Genomic DNA, 23,914 nt, shown 5'->3' on the forward strand with positions numbered 1-23,914 from the left:
TTGCAATGTTCTAATAAGGGACACGAGCGCAGAGGGACAAAGATAGGCTCATCAATCTGCTGCTTTTTTTTCCCCCCACTTTTTGGTCAAAGGCTGGTGGAGGGACAAGACATGTAAGTGTTAGGGCTCGTTCACACTAGCAGTTGGGGGCGTAAAACCCCATGGTTGAGCCTTGCTTTTACCACCCCCTCCAACCATCACCCCCTTTAGCTGGGGGGTGTACACACACACACACACACAGAATTATGCCCCTGTTTCTTGCAGCATGCACTTCTCCTCGCTGAACATGACCTGTTCAAATAAATAGAGCCGCTCTGCAACCGTGTGCCATGGAATCGGTTTGGAGACGCTAGTGTGGGGTTCAAGAGGTTTTATGCCCTCTCACCACCTGTCAAATGCTCTCTTACCACCAGTGTTAATTTTAGTCTTAGCACTAAAATGGCATTTTAGTTTTAGTCCCATTTTATTCTCCTGCAATTGTTTTAGTCGTATTTAGTCGACTAAATCTCCAGTACAGTTTAGTCGACTAAAATCTCCAGTACATATCAGTAATTGCAATTTAGTGTTAGTCAAAGTCTTTTGACTAAAATGGCATTTTAGTTTTAGTCGTATTTTAGTCACCTCAATTGTTTTAGTTGTATTTTAGTCGACTAAAATAGTATTCATTTAGTCGACTAAAATGTTTTAGTCAACTAAATTAACACTGCTTACCACAGTGGTTAGCATTTCCATCTGGCAGCACTGGGGTCACTGGTTCGAATCCCAAACATGGCATTACCTGCCTGGAGTTTGCATGTTCTTTCTATGCCTGTGTGGGTTTCATCCGGGTACTCCGGTTTCCTCCCACACACTAAACACATGCTGGTAGGTTAGTTGGCTCCTGTCTAAGGATGAGCTCATCCTTACTCCTGTCTAAATCGGCCCTAGTATGTGTATGTATGAATGCGAGTTAGGGACCTTAGGCTGCAAGATCCTTGAGGGCAGGGCCTGATGTACAATATATATGTAAAGCGCTGCGTACATTTTTGGCACTATATACATACCTGTAATAAATAAATAAGAGTGATCCAAAATGCGGATCACTCGTCAGAGAGCAAGGCTAGTGTGAATGAGCCACTACTGATCTGTAGCATAAAATAAAAATGGGGAAAAAAAAAAAAGAAAAACGGATTGCCTGCCCTGGCAGACAAGACTGTGTTGTGTGGCAGAGCTGTGTAAATATCAGGACTGGATGGCCAATACGACAAATCCTTAGACAGGAAAAATAGCTTCCTTATTTGTGTATTTAGCCATTTGCCTGCAGTTCAGCTTTAAGAAATTTTACCTAAAGGGATTTGAACAGCTCCAACATTAGAAACCAGAGGAAAATGCTTGTTTAGAGCAGAGAGCTACAAGAAGTCAAAGTCAATGCCACTGCTGTACACACACTACACCATGACAGTCTGCTCCAGACAAGCAGCAGGCTTTGAAATCCTTCTCCAGCCCACTGATAGGAGGTAGGGATTTTAATATGCTGGCATTTGGCTGCTTGTTACTTTTAAAAAAGTTAAGGCGAATTAAGGAAACGTTAAAAACCTGTATTTTTGGTTAGAGTACATCATGTTCTTGTATAAAATTAAACCATTAAAAACAGCCACAGAATGTCCCAGCTGTGCAGCTACACACAATACAGACCACAGGATCGCACAGAGCGGGATACCACAATACTAGAAAAACACGTAGATTGCTCAAAGTTCACATTCAGAAGAAAAAAAATAAACCTGAGTCTTTATTCTAATGATTTAGCAAATTCTGCATAGTCAATGTATCCATCGTTATTCAAATCATCATCTTTGAGAACGTCATCTACCAGGGTGATCATTTCTTGCTCGTCTATTGCCTGTGCATGCTCCGCGCTCCCCTAAAAATGAAGAGATAAGACATTAGAGTTTTATGTTGTCATCCATACAGATGTTTAACCCCATTTGCTGCCAGATCCAAACTTTTTGGGGGGTTTTTTGCACACGTGCTAAAATTGCACTTTTTATTTTACATGGAAAAACACACTTCAAAAGCCCAAAAAATTATATATTTTCTGGTAGCAGAGAACCCATTAGGAGAGATACAGGTAAATGTATATCCCCATACTGTCGTGCACCAATCCTTACAGTGGCAGCAGTAAAAAAAAAAGTTAACAGCCCATTATTACCTCTAATATACAAGAGTAAAATTCCACTATTAACCCCTTAAAGAGTAGAACTATGGGAAAAATTTTTATTTTCATTTTGGATAGAGTAAGGCCCCTTTCACACTGGGGCGGTTTGCAGGCGTTATTGCGCTAAAAATAGCTCCTGCAAACCGCCCCTAAACAGCCTCCGCTGTTTGTTCAGTGTGAAAGCCCGAGGGCTTTCACACTGAAGCGGTGCGCTGGCAGGAGAAGAAAAAAATCTCCTGCAAGCCGCATCTTTGGAGCGGTGAAGGAGAGGTGTATTCACCGCTCCTAAACCGCTCCCGCCCATTGAAATCAATGGGACAGCGCGGCTATACCACGGTAATACTGCGGCTATAGCCGCGCTATACGAAGGGTTTTAACCCTTTTTCGGCCGCCAGCGGGGGGTTTAAACCGCACCGCTAGCGGCCGAATACCGCGGTAAAACAGCGCTAAAAATAGCGCTGTTTTACCGCCAACGCCCCCTACCGCCCCAGTGTGAAAGGGGCCTTAGGGAGGGTTATAACCTGTGTCAGATTTTTTTTTTTTTTTTTTTTACCATCTGTGTCCCATTGCAGAGATTTTCCTTCACTTTCTGTCCCATAGCCAAACAGGAAGAGAGAGGAAATCCCTAAATTAAAAGTGTAGCTCCAGTCATTTTTGTGTTTTTTTTTTTTAAAAGTCAGCAGGCACAAAAACTGTAACTGCTGACTTTTAATAAACACATGCTCACCTGTCCCAGGATCCAGCGATGTGGCCGCCCGAACAATCAATTCTTTCCCTTTCCCCAGCGCCAGCAATGAAAACTGTGGGCACCCAACTGACAGTTCGCAGCTTCACAGTTGGGTGCCTACTGCACATGCGCGAGTCGCACTGCACCTTCTGAATGGTCAGGCAATCTTCTGGGACCTGTGACGTGTCCCAGAAGATTGCAGGGAGGGAGGGGGAGAGAGGAACTTCCGTTCTGATGGACTAGGCGATCTGAGCGGAAGTTGGAGCGGGTATCTGTCAAAACTAGGTACCCACTCCCCCCCCCCCTCCAAAAAATATGTGGCATAGGAGGGGGGGGGAGAAAGAGGAGTGCTTAAAGCAGAACTTTCCCTTTTGGGTGTAGCTCTGCTTTAAGAGAATTCCCTGGGAACCCCCAGGTCACCAGAACTAGTGTCCCCATTGGAAGATTTTCCTTCTGTTACTTTTCTGGGGACAACCCAAAACCTGGGATTTTCTTTTACTTTCACTTTCAATGATAATGGTAAACAGGACAAATAGAGAGGGGAAATCTCCTTAACGGGGGCACAGAAAGCAATAAAAACTGAAAAGCATTCTAATCCCTCTCCACTCTATCCAGTATGCTGATGACACCCAAATCTGTGTACTCCTCACCTTACTCCTTCAATCTCCTCTCACATTACCAACTTACTGACAGATCAGTATGGGCGTCACACCACTTCCCCAAACTCAATCTTTCTAAACTGAGCTCATATTTCTCTTACTCTACCCTATTCCTTCATCAAGATCAATAATACAACCATCAGTCCCTACCCTCAAGCCAGGTTGCTAGGTGTAATCTTAGACCCCGACCTCAAATCCAAATCAATGTACAAATCTTGCAGACTTCACCTTTGTAACTTTTCCAAAACATGCTCCTTCTTATCCAATGGAACCACCAAACTACTCATTTATTTCCTTATCTCTCTCATTGACTATTGCACCTACCATCTCATAGGACTTGTATAAAACAAACTTGGTGTGCAGCTCTATGCGCTCGCAAATTGCTCCGGTGATCCTCAGCTCTACTGGGTGCCCAATACACATCCAGAATAGCAATAGTATGAAGAAATCTAAGGGGCATCAGTCAGAATAGTAAAAGGAACAGCGAAACAGCCTCAGCCCATCTCTAGTCACATCCTCTGATGTGTTTTGCCCGGGGGCAGGGAAAAAACACGTCAACGGACATGGCCAGAGAGGGGCCAAGGCAGAGGCAGATTCACTGTTCTCTTACTATCCCTACTGATGGGAGTGTGGTGTCTTTAGACTTCTTCATATCTCATAGCCCTGCCTCTACACAGGCTATACCCCACCTCAGTCTATCATGAATGCCACTGCCAGACTCATACACCTTACCAACCACTCAGTGCCCGCTACCCCTCTCTGCCAATCCCTTCATTGGCTTCCAATGGCCCAACAATAAAAATTCAAAATGCAAACAAAATACAAAGCCATTTACAACTCTATCCTGAGCTACATCACCAATCTTGTCTCCAAATATCACCCAAACCGTCCTCTATGCTCCTCCCAAGATCTCCTGCTCTGTAGCTCCCTTGTTTCCTCCCACGATTGCATATAGGACTTCTCCAGACCCTCTCCCACCCTCTGGAAGTCCTGAACGATCCTTGAAAACTCATCTCTTCAGGGACGTCTAGGCCAACTATCTAAAAGTGGATTGACCTTTGTACCACTTTACTTATAGATTGTAAACTCTCAGGAGCAGGGCCCTCCTATAACCCTCTTGTATTAAATTGTATTGTAACTGTACTGTCTCGCTATAGTGTGGTGCAAACCGATGGCACTATATAAATCCTATATAATAATAATAAATAATTCACAGGGGTTGATTTACTAAAGTTAAATAGACTGAGCACTTTACAAGTGCAGTGGCTCCACAGCTTAGTAAGTGAGCTGAAGTTTCACTTTGCAAAAAAATACCCAATCACATGCACGAAAAAAAAAGAAAATGCATTTTTACTTGCACATGATTGGATGATGGAAGTCAGCAGAGCTTTCCCTCATTTACTATGCTCTTTCTGGAGCAAACACCCTTGCAGAGTGCAACTGCACTTGTAAAGTGTACAGTCTACTTGCCTTCAGTATATCAACCCCACAAATTGTTAACATGAGCCATATTGTGTGTGCCGAATAGAAGACAAGCGATTTCTACATACTGACCGATTTGTGGACATGGGAGATCGCGGTCGCCAGCTCCAGGCCATCCAATAAACTGTTGCCATCATAATCGTGCATCTTGAAGTAATGAAGCTGCAGCTCCTGCGGGGACATCTCTGACTCCGGCTTGTTTACAACTCCTTCTAAGTGCTCCATGATGTGGCTGAGGACAAAAAATCCTATTAATCCTTTCGGTCTCAGAGTTTCTTCTTCCCTTTTTCTCAAGTGCCATAGCTAAAATCTTTTAGATTTTGTAGTCTATGTTAAAGCGCTAAGCAGCTTTTCTTTTCTTTTTTAAGGACAGATATAGCTTTAATTTGGTAGCAGATTTGGATATTTTTTTAATTCTTGGGTTTTAGGAAGAAGATCGAAAGAAAATTTGCAATTTGCCAGAAAATATAACAGACAAGGTTTTCTGGGGTGAAGGGATATCAAATACACTATATTGCCAAAAGTATATGGATGCCCCTCCAAATTACTGCGTTCAAATTCACAAAACCGGGTCCATAAATAAATGGTTTGAGGAGTTTGGAGCGTGGAGGAACCTTGAGTTACCTACACAGAGTTCTGACCCCAACCCTACTGAAAACCCTTGGGTTGAACTGGGACTCCAACTGCAACCCAAAACCCACATTAAACACTTTTGGAATAATATAAAAACCCAACTGCAAACTTCTGCACTGCAAATTGATGGTGCATCAATATTGTATTGAGGTACTATATATAGGAGATAACTGTTCTTCTCCTCGGTGTCAATTAAAAGTGATTGTAAAAAGGAACATTTTTATTAAAAGCACAAAAAAAATAAAAATAAAACATTTCATACTTACCTGCTCTGTGCAGTGGTTTCGCACAGAGCAGCACGATCTTCCTCTTCTCGGGTCCCACGCCGGCGCTCTGGGCCCCGCCCCCCTTGCCGAGTGCCCCCATAGCAAGCCGCTCACTGTGGGGGCTCTCATGCATGCTTGCTCCCAAGCCGGCTCTCTGTATCCATAAGACAGAGAGCGCGGCTCAGCCGGGCCCCCTGCTCCTGCCTCACTGGCTGTGATTGACAGCAGCAGGAGCCAAAGGCTTCTGCATCTCAGCCAATCAGGAGTGAGAGACCAGGGAGAGCCTCGGGTCTTGTGCACATTGCTGGATCGAGATCGGGCGTAGGCAAGTATTAGGGGGGTTGAGGGGGGGAGCTGCACACTGAAGGTTTTTTTACCTTCAGGCATAGAATGCCTAAAGGTAAAAAAACTTTCAGCCTTCACAACCACTTTAACCACTTGCTTACTGGACATTTAAACCCCCCTCCTGCCCAGACCAATTTACAGCTATCAGCGCTGTCACACTTTGCATGACAATTGAGCGGTCCTGCAACACTGTACCCAAATTAAATTTTTATCATTTTTTCACACAAATAAAGCTTTCCTTTGGTGGAATTTATCACTGCTGCGTTTATTTTTTGCAAAAAAAAAAAAAAAAAAAAGAAAATTTTGCAAAAACAAACAAAAAAACAACCAGTTTCATAGTTTGTTATAACATTTTGAAAACGGGTAATTTTTCTTCTTCATTAATGTGCGCTGATGAGGCAGCACCGATAGGCTGCACTGGTGGGGCACTGATTTAAACCTGTAGGTGGAACTGGTGGGCAATGCATAGCAGCAGTGCCTCTCCCTGTTGGGACCGATGTCCCTCTGTCAGAAGCCGGTGACTGGCTTTTTTTTTTCCCCTCATGGCGTGGAGAGGAGAAAAAAAAAAGCTGATTATCGATCTTCTGTTGGCTGACAGCTGATCACATAGTAAGGGGCCGGGATCTGTGATCAGCCAAGTCTTGTTGACTCTGATCACAGAGGGCGCACAGGCAGCTCATGCACGGGAGGACGTCTATTGACACCCTGCCGGCAATTAAGGCCCGCGCTATAGCTGTAATTCGGCTATAGCGAGGGTGGGAGGAGGTTAAAGGACAAGTTCACCTTTTGGGAACATGTTAGTGCTACTGCAGCCACTACCTGATCCGACACCTCTAGTGACCGTAATAATAAGAGCCGGCAAGACTGTAATCCTTGAAGTGTCATTAATTGGTACATCAGAGTGACAAGAAAACAATAATGCTGACGTGTTTCGGCAATAGCTGGGAATCTTCTCCCCCCACTCACTGTCACTATCCTTTTAAAATAACACGGCTGTGCAGGGCTCCGCAGTTCTGTGAATGGGAGAACTACAAGTACCGACAGCCTTTGAAGCTTTCAGCTTGTAGTTCTCAATGAACTATCACAGCACTGTTGAGCACTCTAGGTAGTTCATTGATGGTTCCTGTTATTCTGTAACTGCTGATCCAGGCTCCTAGTAAAAAAATAAATAAATAAAATGCACATTTTTTTTTTTTTTTTTTGCCTGCAATAAGTGCATTTTTTTTTTTTTTTTTTACAAAAGGTGAACTTATCCTTTAAGTACTAAGTTATAGATATTAAAGATCATTACGTGATATATTTTTCTATTTGCACTAACAGTTTGGTTTTCAGGAGATTTAATCCCTTTCTCCGGTACAAGTAGTACTGAGACACAGAGGTTTAGCAAAATGCCAAAACAAATTCTACACTCGGTGCTTCATTCTCCTATTTATACAGTCTTAGAGTCTCCCCACCAGAGGGCTTTGTCCCTCCATACCTGCGTAAAACAGGAATCTGCATTGCAAACACTTACAGAGCAAACACTCACAGACAGAGCTATCCTCTTCACATAAAAGTCCTCTATAGATAACCGGTTCCAGGAACAAGGCTATGAACTACTTTCGCAATAGTACACAAAGTCCCAACACCCCCCCATAAAATATACCCATAGGTCTCCAACATTTGCTTGAGACACCAGCCAGAATCAGGGACACTACCCCATGTCCGTAGGTACTGCTCTTTAATCTCTTCATTTTGTTCTGATGTTGGACACACAATCCTCCAGCTCACCTCTGTAGACTCTGGACTAGATCCCATTGGCTACTTACTACATATTAACCAGATTCTGCTGGTAAAAAAGGTACAAATTTTCTATCTACTAAACACAGCACAAGCATGTACCCCAGCCATGTAGAAGATAACTGCACCTCCTTCCTTAGATTTATGGTTTGCCAAAATCAATGATACTAATACAATGGAAGGCCTTACAGCACCCCTCTAAAACAGAGTAGAAAAGTACCAAAACACCCGGTTTTCCTGGATAGTCCTAATCCTATGCATCTACATACATAAATATACTGACCCCCAATGACTCCCAGATGAACACCCAATAAGACTCAAAAATGTTATTTATACGGCAACTTCAGTTTCCTTCAACAGACTCAAAGGGGTTGATTTACTAAAGCTGGAGAGTGCAACTTGGAGCAGCTCTGCATAGAAACCAATCAGCGTCCAGGTTTTATTGTCAAAAGCTTAAAGTGGTTGTAAACCCAAAAACAAAACTAACAAAAAAAAAAAAAAAAAAAAAAACTATTGACTATTTATTGACTATTTATTGTCAAAAGCTTAAAGTGGTTGTAAACTCAAAAACAAAACTAAAAAAAAAAAAACAAAAAAAAAAAACTATTGACTATTTATTGACTATTTATTGTCAAAAGCTTAAAGTGGTTGTAAACTCAAAAACAAAACTAAAAAAAAAAAAAACAAAAAAAAAAAAAAAAACCCTGCAAGACATTATGTATTACTTGCCTTAGATCGAAGCCCCCGCAGCAGTCCTTGTACACAGTTCTGGCCGGCGACATCGCTCCCCGAGTTACTTCCAGGTATCGCGGGCTCCGGCGCTGTGATTGGCAAGAGCCGCGATGACGTCACTCCTGCTCTTGCGCACGGGAGCCGCCGGTAACGGCACAGTCTAACTGAAGCAACAGCACGTACTGGCATGGCTTCAGTGCGCATGTGCCAATGACATTGGCACATCCAGATACAGGGGATGTCTCCTAAACCGTGCAGGTTTAGGAGATATCCTGGGTAGCTACAGGCAAGTCTTATTATAGGCTTACCTGTAGCAAAAAGTGGCTGTAAAGGGTTTACAACCACTTTAATTGAACAAGCTGAAGTTAGAAGCTGACTGATTATTATGCACAGGAACACCAGATTCTGCACTCTCCAGTTTTAGTAAATCAACCCCAATGAGTGCCTTCACAGTTTTCAAAGGCCCAACACTAAGCACTTGATTTATCCCTACGCAGCTACTCTCCCTGTTGCACATCCCGAACACACCCTCTCCCTATCCCCACTTTCCTTCCTTATTACCCCACTCCTCCCCATGAACTCTATAATAGCCTATCCTGCTGCTCTTAGAGATCAATTAAAAGAAACAATGGATACTGCACTTCACATGTACTACACCGTTTCCTTTTCTTAAAGATAAACAGGACAGTCAAGTCTTTCTAGTACTGAAGAAAGGGAAACTGAAACATCTGGATAGTAATCATAAAACAGACCTAAAAAATAAACAAAAAAAACACAAATCCCATTTACGATAGAGTAAAGGGGGGGAGGGGGGGGGGTTATAACATCTGACAGTTTCTTTTTTAGCCATTTATGTCCCGTTGCAGATATTTTCCTTCACTTCCCCTCCATAGACAAAACAGGAAGTGAAAGGAAATCCTTCCAAAGTGAGGGAATCCCAGATTGTCACCAGAACTTCCCCAATGATGATTTCCACTCTATTACTGTTCATGTGACAACCCAAAAAGTGGGATCTTCTTTTCACTCTCAGTGACAAACCGTAAACAGGAGAAATAGAGAGAGTGACTCTTCTTAAAAAGGACACAGACTGCAATAAAAACTGTTAGGTGTTCTAATCCCTCTCCACTCTATTCAAAACTAAAAAAGAAAAGTTTTGCAGTTATACTTTAAAATTTAACACATAATGAGACCTTCCATTACAAATTGTTAAAAAAAAAAAAAAAAGGAAGATTAGTCTGTTTAATGTTAACCACTTAAGGTCTGCCCTATAGCAGTTTTACTGCTACAGGGTGGCACCTGTGCACAGGATCACGGGTAGGGGGCATGCATACGCGCCACTAACGAGTTACTCCCACTGTGATTAAACACAGCGGGAGCTGATCTGCGGGTACTGCAGACTCAATGTTCACCAGCACCCGCCGCAGGTTGCCAGAACAGCGATCTGCCCATGTAAACAAGGCAGAGCGCCGTTCTGACTAAAAGGAAGGGATGGAATTTGTGTCCCTGCAAAGCAGAGAATAAATGCCTTTTCTTCTCCTAGTAAAAGCACCTCCACAGTACACTAAAACACTGGCTAGGCACACAGTTAACCCTCTGATTACCCCTGATGTTAAACCCTTCCTAGCTGGAGTCATTAGTACAGTGACAGTGCATATTTTTAGCACTGATCCCCAAAAAGTGTCAGACTGTCCACCGCAATATCACAGTCTCACTATAAGTCGCTGATTGCTGCCATTACTAGAAAAAAAAAAATTGTAGATGCTAGAATTTTTGCACAAGCCAATATATACGCTTATTGAGATTTTTTTTTTTACCAAAAATATGTAGCAGAATACATATTGGCCTAAATTGATAAAGAAATTCGATTTTTTTCCTTGTTTTTTATTAGATGTGTTTTATATCAGAAAAAGTAAAAAATGTTTTTTTTTTTCAAAAATTGTCAGCCTTTTTTTGTTTATAGCGCAAAAAATAAAAAATGCAGGAGATGACCAAATACCACCAAAAAAAAGCTCTATTTGTGGGGAAAAAAGACATCAATTTTATTTTGGTACAGCGTCGCATGAAGGCGTAATTGTCAGTGCTGCATCTCAAAAAATGGCCTGGTCATGAATCTTCTGAAGATCAGATGGGTAAACAATGTGTAGAAATTAAACCGACCAGAGTCAGCCCGCTTTGTAATGGCTGCTCATACATGATATCAATTTTGGGTGAGCAAAGCCTTTACAATGATGTTCTAGGGCACTCTGTTCTTTTCAGGTTACAATACTCACTCTTTATCCTGTATCACATTCTTGTCAAAGCGACTGCCGGCGTGGTGATCCTCTTGCACGTTGGGGTGTTCATGTTCGTCTGTAAATGTGGGAAGTATTAACACCGCAGAAAACAGACAGCAAAAGATATAGGAAGTCCTGCAGCCGATCATTGTTCCTCTATGTGGGGGAAATAAAGGAGATGAACAAATGAAAATGATTTACTAGCAAAACCCTTTCTAACAATAGTTAGATAATATTATGTCAAAAAACTATGCATAACTTTCATAAAATAGTCTGTGAAGGTTCTCATTAAACTAGATGTTTTGTAGTTTGTCTTCAGTTCTAAAGGAGTGTCTGGAAAATACCCAGCAGGCTCGTGCACGATGACGTCACAGATGCGGCTCCACCACAACTGTGGAGATGTGATACACGAGCCTGCTGGCGAGGCCTGCCGCCATGTTCATGGATTGTATCACTTTTTATGACCTTATTTATGTAAGTGCAATCGTTTTTTTTTTTTTTTTTTTACAATAAACTTGAGTTTTTACATATTGCACCATCCAGCCTCTTCTGTCTTCCACTTTTATGAATAATATAAATGGAGAGCCAGCTTCTGTTCGTCTGATATAAGTCAGCCGACGTACCCTGAGGTAATTGCAGCGCTGAGACCTCGCGAAGGAATCATTTCTGAGTTCCTAAGCCTGTGGATAATAAATGGCGGGCTGCGTTTCAGGAGTGAGTCAGATCTCTATAATTTGAGATCACATACTTCTGGTAAGAGGTGTGATTACATGTAGAGATTGCACTTCTTTGAGCACCTCCATGCAGTTTCGACTTTCTATTTTATGCACTAATAGATCACCTGGATATTCACTTAGGGCCCTTTCACACTGGGGCGGTGAGGGCGTCGGGGGTAAAGCACCACTAGTTTTAGCGGCGCTTTTCAGCCGCTAGCGGGGCGCTGTTAACCACTGCTAGTGGCCGAAAAAGTTTTAAAAGCGCCCGCAAAGCGGATGATGTCACAACCTCTGACTCAGCCAATCAGAAGAAGCTTTGTATTCATTGCTAGAGCATCAATCAGATCGACTCTAGAGCAGTGATGGCGAACCTTGGCATCCCAGATGTTTTGGCACTACGTTTCCCATGATGCTCATGCACTCTGCAGTGTAGTTGAGCATCATGGGAAATGTAGTTTCAAAACATCTGGGGTGCCAAGGTTCGCCATCCCTGCTCTAGTGTGTTCCGGGTACGAGACAGGAAGTCTTGGCTCAAAACGCAGAACAAAGTGCGGTATGCTGCATGTTGCCTCATCTGCATACAGTTTATACTGGACACCCAGCGACCTCACATGGGCCAGCTTGGGCCAAACAAACTATACAAAGTGTATCAAATTCTGGAGTTTAGCTTTAAGAGCCGGTTCACACAGGGGCGACTATCAGGCGACCTAGCCGCCTGACAAGTCGCCTCCCGTTCTGTACAATGGAACCGTTCTAATAGGAGCGACGCAAGTCGCTCCGACTTAGAAAAAGGTTCCTGTACTACTTCGTGGGCGACTTGCATAGACTTCTATACAGAAGTCGTTTTGCAAGTCGCCGCGGAAGTCGTTTGCAGGTCGCCTCGCTGAGGCGACCTGCAAGTCGTGCCGCCCCTGTGTGAACCGGGGCTAACAGTTTCCCAAACAATTACATTCAAGGCATGCCAAGAATGAGAACTGTCTCAGTTGCTAGTGCTCTCAACTGAACTGTCAATCCATCAAATGGCTGGTGTTATAATCGATCACATGTGCAACACCATGGCAACTACAGATCAAACAAGAGGCTAGAATGGCAGCTTCTTTAGGTCTAAAGCAGGGGTAAGCAACCTTATGAAGTCAAAGATCACCGGGCACAGTGTCCTGTTAGGGCCGGGTCACACCAGAACACAATGCCAGAAAGGCATGTTCCATATGTGTGTTTCTTGCACCAGGTTCAAAACATACTGCTTTTGTGATCTACTGCATGTGACGATACATTTTTAACCCCAAATGTAGTTTGCCAACACAGTGGACACAAAAAAAAAAGTATTACAAGAGCGTGCAGGGATCAGGAGTGGGTTGCGCTCAGAATGCAGGGATCAGGAGTGGGGGGGGGGGTGAAGGGTGGCAGAGGACACCACTTTAAGGGTGGGCACTGCTATGGGGGTAGACCTGTCCTTAGCAGTGTCCAATGCCCCCTTCAACACCCCCCCCCCACACACACACACACAGTGTGCCCCCCCTCCCCCTTGCATCCCAGGAACAGGGGGCGGAAGCAGGAGCTGGTAGAGTGACTTTTCATATTAACAAGCTGGCGATTGGTTGCTAGGTCCTAAGCAACCAATCACTTGTGGGTTAACTTGAAAAGTTAACTTGGCCAGCTCCCCACCCACCCTCCGTCCTGAGCTGTGCTGGCTCTCGCGAGAGAGGAGGACCGAAGGCGCTGCAAGGGAGGCTGAGGGCAGAGAGAGAAGGCGGGGGTCGGCAGCAGACTCGTTCCCGGTCTACCTGTCACCTACCCGCGGTCCACAGGTAGCCCGCCGTGATCGTCGGGTTGCTGACCCCGGCTCTAGAGGATAGGAGGGTTCAGTTCAGCTTTAAAAAGGTCTGGTAAGCTGCAATATAATACATTTTTGTACTTGGGTTTAGCAGGATACACTTTAAATGAGGTGAATGGAAATCCCCCGCTCTGTTGCTGATCATGGAAAAACTCAAACAAGAGCCTTCCACAGAAGTTGGTTAAACAATCCACTTCTGCTGTGCCGGAGGAGTTCACACTCTGATTGAATTTCAGTGAATGGTTGCTTTATTATTGGTCTTGCGATCAGAGATAGTATTCTGACCTGGATGTACCCTTTCTACTTACTACAGGGGGGTGATTTTAATAGCAAAAAGGTTTAATTCGAGGTAAGGCCCACCCCATACTGTAACCAACGAGAGTGCCACCTTTACAAGTATCTTTCAAAACACAAATACACAGTGGAACATTTTGTTTTGCTGAAACAAATGATTTCTTTTTTTTTTTTTTTCCTAACGAGGAACAAATAATAAATAGGAAGGTTGTGTACCTGCCAGAATCTGAACATACAATGACGAAATCCTAAACTGATTTCTGGCTTAGGGTGTGACTGTGCATCACTCATACAAAATTTAGAAATTCCAAGCGACAAGTGAAAACAATGGATAAGCTACTAATTCTATTAAGAGAACCCAACAACTGTGCAAAAATCAGAGCGATCACTTATGTTACATTAACCACTTGCCTACCGGGTACTTTTACCCCCTTCCTGCCCAGGCCAATTTTCAGCTTTCAGCGCTGTCCCATTTTGAATGACAATTGCGCGGTCATTCAACACTGTACCCATATGAAATTTTTTATCATTTTTCTTTTTCACACAAATAGGAGTTTTCTTTTGGTGGTAATCACTACTGGGGTTTTTACTTTTTGCTAAACAAACGCAAAAAAAAAAAAAAAAACAAAAAACAAAACAAACAACAACATTTTTCATATTTTTCAACGTTTGTTATAAAATTTTGCAAACAAGTAATTTTTCTCCTTCACTGATGTGAGCTGATAGGCTGCACTGATGAGCACGGTTGAGATTGCACTTATAATCAGGACAATGATTATCCATGCCCTGATTATCAGTGTAGATGTCCGGTTATTGGCTCTCTTCTTATTCTCTCCTCATGCTGTCAGCTTGTGTTTACATCCGTGATCAGCTATCATTGCACACAGCTGATCACGTGGTAAAGGACTTTTTTTTTTTTTTTTTTAAAGCCTATGGCATGCATAACACACCCAAAAACTTCACCTGGTGCCAAAAAAAAAATGTGCACACACATAAAGAGTGAAACACAAAAAAGAGCAAACGGGTACACAAGAGTGCCTTTCCCTGAATCCCCCCGGGGCGTTAGGCTCCAGACATGGACAAAGGTACTTTACAATTGATCCATCTGGCCGAAACCAGACGGACCCCGTTCTCTGAAGGGCCTGCCGAAACAGAACCCACCCAAGTACTAGGTGAGGCTCCCCCGAAGGGAGACCCCATGAGAGAGGGCGAACTAAGCCAAAAGGCCATGTCCACCCCTTCCCAAGACTTTCAGGACTGGCCCAAGGACCCGCAACTATACTCATCACACAGTGCAACAAACCATGTACAAACATAAAAATACAAAAAGTGACAAACATAGGCTTAATAAATAAAATAAAGTGGGGAAGGAATAAGTGAAGAGGAGAGTGAAAAGGTGGCCATAGTGTGAAACAATGACCAGGCCCTCCGGCCAGGAATAAAAAAAATTCCTCTGGTCCCAGCCAAAAGGCTTCGCCCAAGAGGCAGGTGCTAAAAAAGCGTGTTCTATGGTGCAGTGACTGTGGTGCCTCAAATCAAAGTGACTGCCACTTGCAGTGATTTTTTGGCACCCCTGGACTGCCACTCCAGGGGCACATACTCCATAGGCTTTCAGGACCAACCCTGGCCCACGACCCAGACCACAGCCGCCCCCACTCCAGGCAGAAAGGTATGAAGTTCAGGGAGCTTGGTGAGAGCCCTTTACCATCAGGCTCCACCGTTGCTCCCATCACTCCTTCCTAATTACATTCAGAATTACTAAATTACTAACCGCTCCTCCCCCCCTGCTAGAGAGGAGCCAGTGTTCTGTTCCGAAAAACTGTCCGTAGCTAGAGCTACCACAATCTAGGCCAGAAAGCCAGGGACCTGACCCTCCGGCCAGACCCAGATGCAGCACCCATCCTCACCAGGAGCACCCTTCCAGACAGCTCAGACTCAACCATTGGCCGGCCCCCCAGTATCTGTCGGGCAGCTCGGCGTAGTCCCTGCTGGAAACCGCCCTTCCAGGTACTAGAACACCATTAGAATTGCTGGCCCTCCCCAACAAGAGTAGCACAGCGCCTCCTCTGGAAACTGATAAGAACAGATACTACACTTGATCTTAGCCAAAAGGCAGAAAAGGACTGCTGCAATTGGCCCTTTACCCCGATCTATGAATCCGACGGTCTCAGCGATCACTGAGTGGGCCGCAGGGGGCGTGCAGGCAGTGCGATCATGGGAGGACAGCAAGGTACGCCCTCCCGGCAAAGCAAGCCGACGCTGTAGCCGTCTTTCGGCTATAGCGCGGGCAGGAAGTGGTTAAGCACCCATAAAAAAAAAAAAATAATAATGTACGTTGTGGCAATGCATTCGTTTTATGGGTGGTACCATTCATTGAAAAAAGAACCCCCGATGAATTGTATAGTAGAACAAAGTATATATATATATTCCAAAGTGGTGTGCGTGCATTAATGACAACACCACAACAGAGCACTGAAAGGGTTACTAAACCCTTGTTTTTGTTTTTTTTTTTTAAATAACAAACATGTCATACTTACCTCCTCTGTGCAGTTGGTTTTGCACAGAGTGGCCCCGATCCTCCTTTTCTCGGGTCCCACAGCAGCACTGGTGGCTCCTCCTCTTCTCGAGTGCCCCGTCGGAGAAGAGCTCTCTTTCGGGACACCCGTGTGGGTGTGCTCCCAAGTCCTGCTGCTGCATCTATTGACACAGACAGCAGGAGTCCGCCCCCCCCCCACGTCATTGGATTTGATTGACAGGAGCGGGAGCCATCTGAGCACAGCAAACCAAAAACGTTTTTTAATTCATTTTTAATATTCAAAGCAAACTCCCCCATCCATCCAAGTCTGTATGCTCTATTTTTCTGTGAAATTACTTTTCAAAACACTCCCCTAGCATTTCTCGCCGTGGCCATCTTGTGTAAAGGCAGATGATTCATGTAGCATTTACTTGCTGGAATCCACCTGTCCTTAGCTCAAGCATGCAAGCAGGAGAGGGTTTTCTTAGCTGAGAAAGCCCCTCCTCCCCTACTGAAGAAGATTCCTGGGATGTATGACATAATTTGTCTAGGCATGGAAACCATGAAGTACCTATGTAAATGTAAAAAAATAAAAAAGTTTAAAACAAGCAAATAGGATATACTTTCCTATCTACTAATGCTAGCAGTATAGGGATTAAAAATAGTCCGTGTTGATTGAGAGCGTGAATGGGCCTTAACCACTTGCCGACCGGGCCATAGCCGAAAGACGGCTGCAGCGCGGTCGGCTAGTTCTGGGTGGACGTCCGTGGGACGTCCTCCCAGAATACTGCTCTCGCGTGCCCCCTGGGGCGCGCACCCGAGAACTTCCGTGACCGCCGGGTCCAGAGGACCCGGCGCATCACGGATCACGGTAAACGGCCGCTGATCGCGGCCATTTACCATGTGATCGCTCCGTCAAATGACGGAGCGATCACATGTCAACAGACCGGCGTCATGTCATGACGCCGGTTCCTCCTGCCCCTCTCTGTACCGATCGGTACAGTGCGAGGGGAGAGGGGGAGGGATCGGATGGCAGCACCGCTGTGGGCTGCATGTGTAGTGCCCACAGCGGTGCTCAGTGACATTTGCAGTCACATCCATCCATCCCTCAATGCTCAGCCATCCCTGCAATACTCTGCATAACACCCTGCACTACTCTGCAATATACCCCGGCCACTACTCTGCAATATACCCCGGCCACTACTCTGCAATATACCCCGGCCACTACTCTGCAATATACCCCGGCCAATACTCTGCAATATACCCCGGCCAATACTCTGCAATATACCCCGGCCAATACTCTGCAATATACCCCGGCCAATACTCTGCAATATACCCCGGCCAATACTCTGCAATATACCCCGGCCAATACTCTGCAATATACCCCGGCCAATACTCTGCAATATACCCCGGCCAATACTCTGCAATATACCCCGGCCAATACTCTGCAATATACCCCGGCCAATACTCTGCAATATACCCCGGCCAATACTCTGCAATATACCCCGGCCAATACTCTGCAATATACCCCGGCCAATACTCTGCAATATACCCCGGCCAATACTCTGCAATATACCCCGGCCAATACTCTGCAATATACCCCGGCCAATACTCTGCAATATACCCCGGCCAATACTCTGCAATATACCCCGGCCAATACTCTGCAATATACCCCGGGCAATACTCTGCAATATACCCCGCAATACTCTGCAATATACCCCGCAATACTCTGCAATATACCCTGCAATACTCCACAATTTTTAACCAGTTCCTGCCCACAGTCATATGACGTCCTTGACTTTGAGCGGGTATATCTGAATGATGGGTGCAGCTACAGGCATCATTCAGATATCAGCTTTTTCAGCCAGCGATTTCCTACACCATAGGAATGATCATAGCTGCTGTTCCACTGCTTGATCATTCTTATGGGAGGCGAGAGGGGATGTCCCCCCCTTCCCGCCACCCTCCGGTGCTTCTACCGACTCACCGCTACGATCGAAGCCAAGATCGTTTTTTTTTTTATTATTATTTCAGGCTTCCCAGCCTAGAGGTGAGATGTGGGGTCTTATTGACCCCATATCTCACTGTAAAGAGGACCTGTCATGCCATATTCCTATTACAAGGATGTTTACATTCCTTGTAATAGAAATAAAAGTGATCAAAAAATTTTTTGGGGGGGGAAAAAGTGTCAAACTAAAATAAATAAAGTAAAATAAACAATAAAAAAAAAAAAAAAAATTTAAAGCACCCATGTCCGTGTGCTCGCATGCAGAAGCGAACACATACGCAAGTCCTGCCCACATATGAAAACGGTGTTCAAACCACACATGTGAGGTATCGCTGCGATCGGTAGAGCGAGAGCAATAATTTTGACCCTAGACCTCCTCTGTAACTCAAAACATGTAACCAGGAAAAAATTTTAAAGCGTCACCTATGGAGATTTTTAAGTAGCGACGTTTGGCACCATTCCACGAGAGTGTGCAATTTTGAAGGGTGACATGTTGGATATCTATTTACTCGGCGTAACTTCATCTTTCACATTATGCAAAAACATTGGGCTAACTTTACTGTTTTGTTTTTTTTTAAAGCACAAAACTGTTTCTTTCCCCAAAAAAACGCGTTCGAAAAATTGCTGCACAAATACCGTGCGAGATCAAAAGTTGCAACAACCGCCATTGTATTCTCTAGGGTCTTTGCTAAAAAAAACATATATAATGTTTTGGGGTTCTATGTAATTTTCTAGCAAATAAATGATGATTTTTACATGTAGGAGAGAAATGTCAGAATTGGCCTGGGTGCTCCAGAACGCCTGAAGGTGCTCCCCTGCATGTTGGGCCTCTGTATGTGGCCATGCTGTGTAAAAGTCTCACACATGTGGTATCACCGTACTCGGGAGTAATAGCAGAATGTGTTTTGGGGTGTAATTTGTGGTATGCATATGCTGTGTGTGAGAAATAACCTTCTAATATGACAATTTTGTGAAAAAAAAAAAAAAAAAGAAAAAAAAAAAATCTTGATTTTGCAAAGAATTGTGGGAAAAGATGACAATTTCAAAAAAACTCACCATGCATCTTTCTAAATACCTTGGAATGTCTTCTTTCCAAAAAGGGGTCATTTGAGGGGTATTTGTACTTTTCTGGCATGTTAGGGTCTCAAGAAATTAGATAGGCCGTCAGTAATTCAGGTGTGATCAATTTTCAGATATTGGCACCGTAGCTTTTGGACTCTATAACATTCACAAAGACCAAATAATATACACCAAGTTGTACTTATTTTTACCAAAGATATGTAGCGGTATAAATTTTGGCCAAAATTTACGAAGAAAAATTACTAATTTGCTAAATTTTATAACAGAAACAAAGAAAAATTCATTTTTTTACCAAATTTTCAGTCTTTTTTCTTTTATAGCGCAAAAAATAAAAAACCCAACGGTGATTAAATACCACCAAAAGAAAGCTCTATTTGTGTGAAAAAAAGGATAAAAATTTCATATGGGTAAAGTGTTGTATGACTGAGTAATTGTCATTCAAAGTGTGAGAGCACCGAAAGCTGAAAATTGGTCTGGTTAGGAAGGGGGTTTAAGTGCCCAGTGGTCAAGTGGTTAAAGTGATTGTAAAGACAGTCGTTTTTTGAAGCTTAATGCATTAAGATAAAAAGCCTTCTGTGTGAAGCAGCCCCCCTCAGCCCCCTAATACTTACCCAAGCCCCAGCTCGATCCAGCGATGTTGTACGAGAGTCTCGGCTGTCTGGGACTCTCCCTCCTCATTGGCTGAGGAGGCACCATTTCCTCCCGCTGCTGCCAAAGCCAGTGAACCAGCTGCTTGCTGTGGGGGCACTCAGCAGGAGGGAGGGGCCAGGAGCGCCAGCAAGGGACCCAAGAAGAGGAAGATCCGGGCTGCTCTGTGCCAAACCACTGCAAAGAGCAGGCAAGTATAACATGTTTGTTATTTTTAAACAAACAAAAAAAAAAAAAAGGCATTAAATATCACTTTAACCACTTCAATACCGGGCATTTTCACCTCCTTGCTGCCCAGTCCACTTTTCAGTTTTCAGTACTAACATTTTGAATGACAATTGCGTGGTCATGCAACTCTGTACACATATGAAATCATGAGACGTTAGGTTTCTTTTGGTGGTATTTGATCACCTCTGCGGTTTATTTTTGCGCTATAAACAAAAGAGCGACAAGTTTGAAAATTTAAAAAAAAAAAAATAAAAAAAAAAAACAATAATATTTTTTACTTTTTGCTATAATAAAATATCCCATTAAAAATTTTTTTAAAAAAAAACAACTATTTTTTTCTCAGTTTATGCTGTATTCTTCTACATATTTTTTTAAAAAAAAAAAAAAAAAAAAAAAAAAAAAAAAAAAAAAAAAAAAATCGCAATAAGCGTATATTGATTGGTTTGCGCAAAAGTTATAGCGTCTACAAAAAAGGGGATAGATTTATGGCACTTTTATTATTATTATTTTTTTTACTAAGAATGGCGGCGATCTGAGATTTTTATGGTGACTTTGACATTGCGCCGGACACATCGGACACTTTTGACACTATTTTTAGACCATTTACATAGCGATCAGTGCTATAAAAATGCACTGATTACTGTATAAATGTCACTGGTAGAGAAGGAATTAACACTAGGGGGCGATCAAGGGGTTAACTGTGTTACCTAGGGAGTGATTCTGAGGGGACTGACTTGGGGAGGAGACCGATTGGTGTCCCTATATACTAGGAATACACGATCAGTCTCCTCTCCCCTTACAGGACGTGGATCTGTTTGTTTACACAAAGATCAATGGTCCTGCTCTGTAACAAGCGATCACAAGTGCCTGGCGGCCGCTGGGCACGCGCATCGGCTTCTGTGACGTGGTGGCGCCCCCCCAATACCGCCAGGAAGCCGAGGACGTCATATGACGCCCGCCCAGGATAAGATATCCTATCTGCGGACATCGTATGTCTATGGGCGGGTAGGGAAGTGGTTAAAGTGAAACTCCATGCACAAAAAAAACAAAAAAAAACAAATGTTCATTTAAATAGATTTCTCAATAGTCAAAAGGATATAAATCAAATTTTGTGTGCACCAAATGCCTTGGCCAACCCAGATATTCCCTCATCACAGCGCTGTACCATATCCTGTGCAGAGAGCAAAGCTGTGGGAGGGGCCCAGCAGGCTCCACCCACTACAGGCTGCCTGCAGAAAACTATAGGAGGGGGCGGAGACAAGACCAGACACCCTGCACAAGGAGAGAGAGCAGCAGTGAACGGTCTTTATTACAGGAAGATCCTACACAGAGGGAAGGTCCCACACTGGATTACTGCACAGATCTGGAAAAAATACACAAAGCACACCAAGATTCAGAAAATAATACGCATGATGAATATATTTAGACAATATTTGCTGATCCCAGAGTTCAGCCAGTCATTCCATGTTCCTTTCCTTCGAATTATCTACCATCATCATATCTCTGAATAACGAATGAGACCGTCACGGGATAAACTGTTTAAATAACAGGAAGGAGCACAGGGATGCAAAGTCAAACACTTCAGTCTGGGCACCCGCCAGGCGATTCTACAAATGACTTCTTCAGGTTTGCTTTGGCACCAGGTATGTGCTGGAGAGTAAAGAACGGACTAAGCTTCATCTAATTACCTGGCAGAGAAGAGAGCAGAGCGGGGATGAGGGATTCTGATGAGACATTCCTAACAAGAATATAATTTGGACAAATCTATTGTGTGACATGATAGTGAAATGAGGCTCCTAATACCGTACATCGCTGTACACCGAGGAGACGTGAACTGCCATTCAACATACTGGAGATATCACAACAATGTGAATCCCACAAGGAACCCTGAGAATGGATGTGCTGATCATTTAAAGCAGAACTCCAGCCAAATATAATAAAATATAAATTAAAAACACATTAACCTACTTGTAAAAATCATCATTTTTTTGCTAAAAAATTTACACAGAACCTCCCAAACATTATATATGTGTGTTTTTTTTTGTTTTGTTTTTTTTTTTAAGCAGAGACCCTAGAGCAGTGATGGTGAACCTTGGCACTCCAGATGTTTTGGAACTACATTTCCCATGATGCTCATCTACACTGCAGAGTGCATGAGCATCATGGGAAATGTAGTTCCAAAACATCTGGGCTGCCAAGGTTCCCCATCACTGCCCTAGAGAATAAAATGACGGTCATTGCAACTTATTTGCACAGTAATTTTTCAAACACATTTTTGTTGGGGGGGGGGGGGGGGGGAAGAAAAAAAACAGTTTAAAAAAAAAAAAAAAAAAAATGAAAATAAATAAAAACATAACACCCACAACACACACACAAAATAGTAAGTTAGCCCAATTTTTGTTGTTACAATGTTAACCACTTGCCCGCCCGCCCTATTACAGAAATGACAGCGGCAAAAGTGGTTTGATATCATGATCGGACGTCATATGACGTGATCAGGAATATCTAGCCGCTGCGCACCCCCGGGGGTGCGCATCGCGGCGATCGTTGTTGCGGGGTGTCAGGTCTGACACCCTGCAACACCGATCTAGGTAAAGAGTCTCCGACGAGACTCTTTACCACGTGATCAGCCGTGTCCAATTCACGGCTGATCACGATGTAAATAGGAAGAGGCGGTGATCGGCTTTTCCTCACTCGCGTCTGACAGACGCAAGTAGAGAAGAGCCAATCGGCTGCTCTCCTGACAGGGGGGGTGCCGCCCAGGACCACCAGGGAAGCGATCCACACTGGACCACCCAGGTATTGCCCCTAGACCACCAGGGAAATGTCACTGTGTGCCCAGCAGCTGCCAGTCAGTGCCCACTGCAATGCCTACCCACTGCCAGTGCCACCAGGGATGCCCATCAGTGCCTCACTTTAGTGCCCGCGTATCAGTGCCCATCAGTGCCACGTATCCAGGTGCCGCCCAGCAGTGCCACAGCAGTGCCACGTATCAGTGCCGCCCAGCAGTGCCGCTCATCAGTGCCCAGCAGTGCCGCCTATCAGTGCCACCCTATCAGTGCCTAGCAGTGCCCAGCAGTGCCGCCTTTCATTGCCCAGTGTCGCCCATCAGTGCCACCCAGTGCTACCCATCAGTGACGCCTATCAATGCCCATCAGTGCTGCATATGAGTGCCACCCATCAGTGCCGCCCTACCAGTGCCCATCAGTGCCTTGCATTTCAGTGCCCATCGTCAGTGCCCCGCTCATGGTGCCACCTCATCAGTGCCGCCTTATCAGTGCCTGTCAGTGCCGCCTTTTCAGTGCCCATCAGTGAAAGAGGAAAACTTACTTATTTACAATTTTTTTTAACAGAAACAAAAGCAAAACTTTTATTTTTTTTCCAAATTTTCGGTCTTTTTTTATTTGTCTAGCAAAAAATAAAAACCTCAGAGGTGATCAAATACCACCAAAAGAAAGCTCTATAAGTGGGAACAAAATGATAAAAATTTAGTTTGGTACA

General features: G+C 43.9%; 1 protein-coding gene and 1 pseudogene across 2 annotated transcripts in view; both read right to left on the bottom strand.

Moving 5' to 3' along the window:
- Window positions 1–1,556: 1,556 nt before the first annotated feature.
- MCFD2 (multiple coagulation factor deficiency 2, ER cargo receptor complex subunit) overlaps window positions 1,557–23,914 on the bottom strand; it is a 23,334-nt gene continuing 976 nt past the window's right edge. For both annotated transcript variants that reach the window (XM_073628501.1, XM_073628502.1), the window contains exons 2-4: window positions 11,088–11,246; window positions 5,135–5,294; window positions 1,557–1,900 (exon numbers count right to left, since the gene is read on the bottom strand). In XM_073628501.1, the coding sequence (XP_073484602.1) occupies window positions 1,769–1,900; window positions 5,135–5,294; window positions 11,088–11,239 (444 nt within the window). In that variant the 5' untranslated portion in view covers window positions 11,240–11,246 and the 3' untranslated portion in view covers window positions 1,557–1,768. The remainder of the gene's footprint in view (window positions 1,901–5,134; window positions 5,295–11,087; window positions 11,247–23,914) is intronic.
- Window positions 15,957–16,059, bottom strand: LOC141141968 (U2 spliceosomal RNA; annotated as a pseudogene).

The sequence above is a fragment of the Aquarana catesbeiana genome, linkage group LG04, assembly GCF_042186555.1.
Source record: "Aquarana catesbeiana isolate 2022-GZ linkage group LG04, ASM4218655v1, whole genome shotgun sequence".
Classification (NCBI taxonomy): Eukaryota; Metazoa; Chordata; class Amphibia; order Anura; family Ranidae; genus Aquarana; species Aquarana catesbeiana.